This window comes from Schistocerca piceifrons, chromosome 10, assembly GCF_021461385.2.
Source record: "Schistocerca piceifrons isolate TAMUIC-IGC-003096 chromosome 10, iqSchPice1.1, whole genome shotgun sequence".
Classification (NCBI taxonomy): domain Eukaryota; kingdom Metazoa; phylum Arthropoda; class Insecta; order Orthoptera; family Acrididae; genus Schistocerca; species Schistocerca piceifrons.
In genome coordinates, this window is record NC_060147.1 from 47,647,500 (window position 1) to 47,654,049 (window position 6,550).

At 43.8% G+C, this 6,550-nt stretch overlaps 1 protein-coding gene across 1 annotated transcript in view; it reads right to left on the reverse strand.

Moving 5' to 3' along the window:
* The window catches only part of LOC124719077 (synaptic vesicle glycoprotein 2B-like), a 126,607-nt gene extending 120,445 nt beyond the window's left edge, over window positions 1–6,162 (reverse strand). The window contains exon 1 of the mRNA XM_047244758.1: window positions 6,138–6,162. Within this exon, the coding sequence (XP_047100714.1) occupies window positions 6,138–6,147 (10 nt within the window). The 5' untranslated portion in view covers window positions 6,148–6,162. The remainder of the gene's footprint in view (window positions 1–6,137) is intronic.
* Between the last annotated feature and the right edge of the window lie 388 nt (window positions 6,163–6,550).

Below are 6,550 nucleotides of genomic sequence, written 5' to 3' on the forward strand. Positions count from 1 at the left end.
TTATCTCTGTCATGTTGTATCTTGCTTACAGTTGGTCTTCCCAGGATTATTCCTGGTTCGACACGTATAGGATTGTAATATCTCTTTATATTCGATGAATTATTCTGATACGATTCTACCCTTGAATGACGTTTACTAATTTTCTATCTTAATACTCGCAGAATCCATGCGCAAAGTAGTTTCATGCAATAGCTATGCCATGAGCGCATAATTATTCTTTGTAGTACTCTCTCTGTTGGTTGTTAGAAGTAAAATGCTTCCGAGATTGTCTTCGTGCCAATTAGCCTGAGCATTGTTTGAAGAATTGTAATCTGAATATTGAGATTTACGACAAAAGATAACTAATACGAAATTGTACGATTAAAATGATCCTTCATACAAAAGGTGTGTATTTGGCATTTGAGAATTAATAATATTCATTGATATATTGCGTAGTTGTTAATCAGAAGGGAACTTCCGAAAGCCTGGATACGAGCCTGCATTTAATAATCCAAGAGGTCCATTACTTCTTCGGAAGGTTAAACTTCATCAAAGCCAGATATCCGCTTGATCTGAGGCTTCCCGACTGATTATACAACGCTCTCAAAAACACGAGGCATTTTATTTGTACAGATTAGCAGACTGCCGCAAAGCACGAGCCTGCAGAGGAGAAGAATCATCGCCTGATTTCATTCTAACAAGTAAAATTTCTGAATCATTTTGAGTGGCTGAGTTATGACTGTGTTTCCTGTTATGAATGATTGATTGCTCGAACGAATTGAGAACTTCATAATTGCATAGATAGGAGGAAAAATTACAGGATATAGGGCCAGATGGCCTCGCATTTTCGTCCCTTCAACTTCATCAATTAACCAACTAATTACTTGACAGCTGATATTATTAGCAACATCGCACTTTTCGCAGATGATGCAGTTATCTAGAACGAAATGCTGTCCAAAAAGAAAGCTGCACAGATACCCAGTTCGACCACGGTAAGATTTCGTAGTGGTCCAAACACTGGCAAGTTGCTTTAATTGATCAGAAATGTAAAATCGAGCACATAGTGAAACAAAATCGTACGTTATTCTACGTGGAAGGCTCGAATCAAGTAAGTAGGTTCAAATAGGTTAAATCGCGGCTACATGATAAATCACAGAAATTTGAAAGCTGTCAATTCCAGCAAATACCTAAGCATTACAATTATGAACAACTTAAATTGGAACAAACACACAATAACACTGTGGGGAAGGGGAACTAAAGATTGCGTGTCATTGACAGAAGACTTAGAATTCCGCCCTCTTATACAGGGTTATTACAAATGATTGAAGCGATTTCACAGCTCTACAATAACTTTATTGTTTGAGATATTTTCACAATGCTTTGCACACACATGCAAAAACTCAAAAAGTTTTTTTATGCATTCACAAATGTTCGATATGTGCCCCTTTAGTGATTCGGCAGACATCAAGCCGATAATCAAGTTCCTCCCACACTCGGCGAAGCATGTCCCCATCAATGAGTTCGAAAGCATCGTTGATGCGAGCTCGCAGTTCTGGCACATTGTATCTGTTCACTTCGCCATTAAGAAAAAATGTTGGTTCATCACTGAAAACAAGTTTCGCACTGAACGCATCCTCTTCCGTGAGCTGTTGCAACCGCGCCGAAAATTCAAAGCGTTTGACTTTGTCATCGAGTGTCAGGGCTTGTAGCAATTGTAAACGGTAAGGCTTCTGCTTTAGCCTTTTCCGTAAGATTTTCCAAACCGTCGGCTGTGGTACGTTTAGCTCCCTGCTTGCTTTATTCGTCGACTTCCGCGGGCTACGCGTGAAACTTGCCCGCACGCGTTCAACCGTTTCTTCGCTCACTGCAGGCCGACCCGTTGATTTCCCCTTACAGAGGCATCCAGAAGCTTTAAACTGCGCATACCATCGCCAAATGGAGTTAGCAGTTGGTGGATCTTTGTTGAACTTCGTCCTGAAGTGTCGTTGCACTGTTATGACTGACTGATGTGAGTGCATTTCAAGCACGACATACGCTTTCTCGGCTCCTGTCGCCATTTTGTCTCACTGCGCTCTGGCGGCAGAAACCTGAAGTGCGGCTTCAGCCGAACAAAACTTTATGAGTTTTTCTATGTATCTGTAGTGTGTCGTGACCATATGTCAATAAATGGAGCTACAGTGAATTTATGAAACCGCTTCAATCATTTGTAATAGCCCTGTAGAATATTGCTGTGCGGTGTGGGATCCCTAATAGATAGGATTGACGGAGGAAAATATGTGTGTGAATTGCTAAGGGACCAAACTGCTGACGTCATCGGTCCCTACACTTACACACTACTTAAACTAACTTATGCTAAGGACAACACACACACACACACCAATGCCCGAGGGAGGACTCGAACCTGCGGCGGGAGCGGCCGCACAGCCCGTGACATGGCGCCTCAAACCTCACGGCCGTTCCGCGCGGAAATTGACGGTGGACAATGAAAAAGTTCAGAGTAGGGCAGCTTTTGTTGTACTATGGCGAAATAGGAGAAAGAGTCTCATGAATATGATACGCGAGCTAGGGTGGCAGTAATTAAAAGGAAAGGCGTTTTGTCGTTGCGGCGAGATTTTTGCTCAGAATTTCTCTCACCACCTTTCTCCTACGAGTGAGAAAATTTGTTTGACGCCGGCCTGCACAGGGGGAAATGTTCACCATAAAAAAAGCAGGTGCGGGAAGGAGCTCTGAAAGGTTCTGTATGTAGATAGTTCATCTATAGGGTTTGGTGAGAGAGTTTGCTAGTTGTGAAAGTTTCGCAGGGGAGCTTCTCTGAAGTCTGGAAGGTAGGAGACGAGGTACTGGCAGAAGTAAGGCTGTGAGGGCGAGTCATGAGTCGCGCTTGGGTAGCTCCGTTGGTAGAGCATTTGCCCGCGAAAGGCAAAGGTCTTGACTTCCAGTCTCGGTCCGGCACACAGTTTTAATCTGCCAGGAAGTTTCATCTTCTAAAATATCCGACACAAATGACCTTCACTTAGGAGCTTAAATGTTTTACACCGCCAAGGAGGTCCAGCCCTCAGTGTTTGATACGAATTCCAACTCGATACCCAAACTCGTTTATGAGAAAAAGGAGTCTTAACAGGCAGACGGACCACAGCTGGTCAACAAATAGCAAAAAAAAGTATTTTCATGTGACTTCATTACTAATTAAAAATTTTCGGAATTTTTCCCTACTTGTACTGTGGTAGTCAGATCCACTAATGGAAAAAAATCGCAACAGCTAGGAGTTGTGAAGACATGAACGGAAGCTGGTAGGTGTGTTTCTACATCCGAAAGATGCTGTCTCTTCAAATTTTGCTCCAAGCACATAATAGTGGCGTTAGTAGCGCCACCATGAAGATGCAAATCAGGTTTGCTTTAAATAGAACGTCCTATCTCAAAGGTAACAAACACGATCGTTGCAGCGTGTAAGTTGATGTTAATCAAGAATGCCTTTAAGGCGACAAAGACGCCATTATCGGCACCCTACTGAGTTTCAACGGGGTCGTGTAATAGGGGTACGAGAAGCTGGATGTTCCTTTCGCGATGTTGCAGAGAAACATGGCAGCAATGTAGCCATTGTACATGGTTTCTGGCAGTGGTGGTCATGAGAATCTACGGTAGCAAGAAGACTGTGCTCTGGTTGGCCATGGGGTACTGCCGAGTAGGAAGACAACCCCACTAGGACCACCGTCACACTCTGTGTGATTTTAATTCGTTTTGTCTGGTCTTTGTCTCAGTTTCTCTTGTCCTGAGTCGTCTGTCATCTCTTCCATTTTTCGTTTTTACTGTGTGTTGGTGTTTTCAAGTCTTGGAACAAGGGACCAATGACCTTAGCAGTCTGGTCCCTTTAATCCACCCAACCAACCAGCCCCACTAGGTGTATGGCTCTGGTGCACCGCACTGTATCTGCAGCAGCAAATTTGAGCAGCAGTTGGCACCACGGTGACACAAGGAACTGCTACAAATCGGTTACTTCAGGGATATCTCCTAGCCAAACGCCCTGTAGCGTCCATTCCGCTGACCCCCCAAACCACTGCAATTTGCGGCTTCAGTGGCATCAAGCGAGAGGTCATTGGAGGGCAGGGTGGAGGTCTGTTGTACTTTCTGATGAAAGCTGGTTCTGTCTCGGTGCCAATGATGACCGCGTGTTGATGAGAAGAAGAGCCGGCAACCAACCTGTCTGCATGTTAAACGCACTGGACTTACACCTTGAGTTATTGTCTGAGAAGCGATTTCGTATTACAGCAGGAGCACTCGCTTGGTTATCCCACGCACCCTGGCTGCAAATTTGTACGTCAGTCTGCTGATTCGACCCTTTCGTGGTGCCAAGTCATGAACAATATTCCAGTCGGTGTTTTCCAGCAAGATAACGCTCGCTCCCGTACCGCTATTGTAACCCAAAATGTTCGATCACCAGATCTGCCGCAAATCGACCACATACAGGACGTCATCGGACGACAACTAAAGCGTCATCCACAACTAGCATTAGCCATCCTTGTATTGACCAACCAAGTGCAGCAAGCATGAAACTCCATCCCACAAACTGATATTTGGCACCAGTACACCACAATGCATGCACTCCTGAATGCACATTCAAGATTCTGGCGGTTACACTCGTTATTAATGTACCAACATTTTCCATTTCCCATGGCACATCATGTGCTTAAGGACCTGGAATAACAGTTGAAAAGAAAGGAGGATATAAGATGAACATCAACAAAAGCAAAACGAGGGTAATGGAATGTAATCGAATTAAAGCAGCTGATGCTGAGGGAGTTAGCAAATGAGACACTTGAAGTAGTAGATGAATTTTGCTATTTTCGGAGAAAAATAACTGATGATGGTCGAAGAAGGTTATTAATGTACCAGCATTTCGCATTTCCCATGGCATATCATGCGCTTAAGGACCTGGAATAGCGGTTGAATAGAATGAACAGTATAGATGAACATCAACAAAAGCAAAACGAGGGTAACGGAATATAATCGATTTAAAGCAGGTGATGCTGAAGGAGTTAGGTTAACAAGTGAGACACTTAAAGTAGTAGATGAGTTTTCCTGTTAGGAGAGCAAAATAACTGATGATGGTATAAGTAGAGAGGATATAAAATGTAGACTGGCAATAGCAAGGAGAGCGTTTCTGAAGGCGAGAATTTTTTTTTTTTTTGACATCGAGTATAGATTTAAGTGTCAGGAAGTCTTTTCTGAAAGTATTTGTATGGAGTGTAGCCATGTATGGAAGTGAAACATGGACGATAAAAAATTTAGACAGGAAGTGAATAGAAGCTTTCGAAATATGGTGCTGCAGAGGAACGCTGAAGATTAGATGGGTAGATCATGTAAGTAATGAGGAGGTACTGAATAGAACTGGGGAGAAGAGAAATGTGTGGCACAACTTGACTAGAAGAATGGATCGGTTAGTAGGACATGTTCTGATGCATCAAGGGATCACCAATTTAGTACTGGAGGGCAGCGTGGAGGGTAAAAATCGTAGAGGGAGACCAAGAGATGAATACACTAAGCAGATACAGAAGGATGTAGGTTGCAGTAGGTACTGGGAGATGAAGAATCTTGCACAGGATAGAGATGGAGAGCTGCACCAAACCAGTCTCTGGACTAAAGACCGCAACAACAACATCATGTGCTTACATTTGCCTGAGATCTTGCAATGTTAATCACTTAAATACTTTACCTGTCCAAATGTATTCCCAAAATTTCATAACTCTGCATTAGCTATTTTTTGGTGTTGTAATTTTTTTCCGTCAGTGTATATCGATTTTAGGTAAACGAGAAGAAAGGGGCTAAACAGCCGAACAGACAGACGGACAAAAAATCATTGCTGGCACTGAAAGACATAAGTATCCGTTTTCCCGCGCGCTCTTAGAGAGTAGATCGGTAGAGAAATAATCTGAAGGTGGTTCGATGAACTCTCTGCCATGCACTTCACTGTGAATTGGAGATAAGTCATGAAGGCGTAGATGTGGATGTTGCAGTGGTTGTGCGGGAGTATCGTGGAGAGCTCTATGAAACCAGTCTACGGACGGAAGACCACAACAAGAACACTGGCCATAGCTGCGGGTTGTCGCAGGAGCGCCGTGACAACACGGGGACGCGAAAAGTTTTCGTGCTCTGCTACTCACCCGCATCCATGCTTGCCCGCCGCCGTCGCACAGTGCTGCCGGGGCAGAGGACAAACGGGAGTCCCTTTATCCTGCCGTCACCAGGTGGGCCTTATCTGTCGAGGCCGATGACAGTTAGATCCTGAGATAAAAGAATGCAGTCTCATACGCACACGCAGCTATTGCGCAACTTTGTTGCATACGCCATAAAGTCTGCACAAGTGTTTTCGCTCTTTCGCGCGTATAATCACGGTAAGACGACGTTTAGAAGTCGTTTCGTCACAGCAGTCGACATGGTTTATATATATATATTTTTTTTAATTTCATTACTCGTCTGACTGGATTGGATGTGGTCCGCCATGATTCCCCTTGCCAACGTCTTCATCTCAGAGTAGCACTTAAACCCAATTATTTGTCAGATCTCCATCTGCATC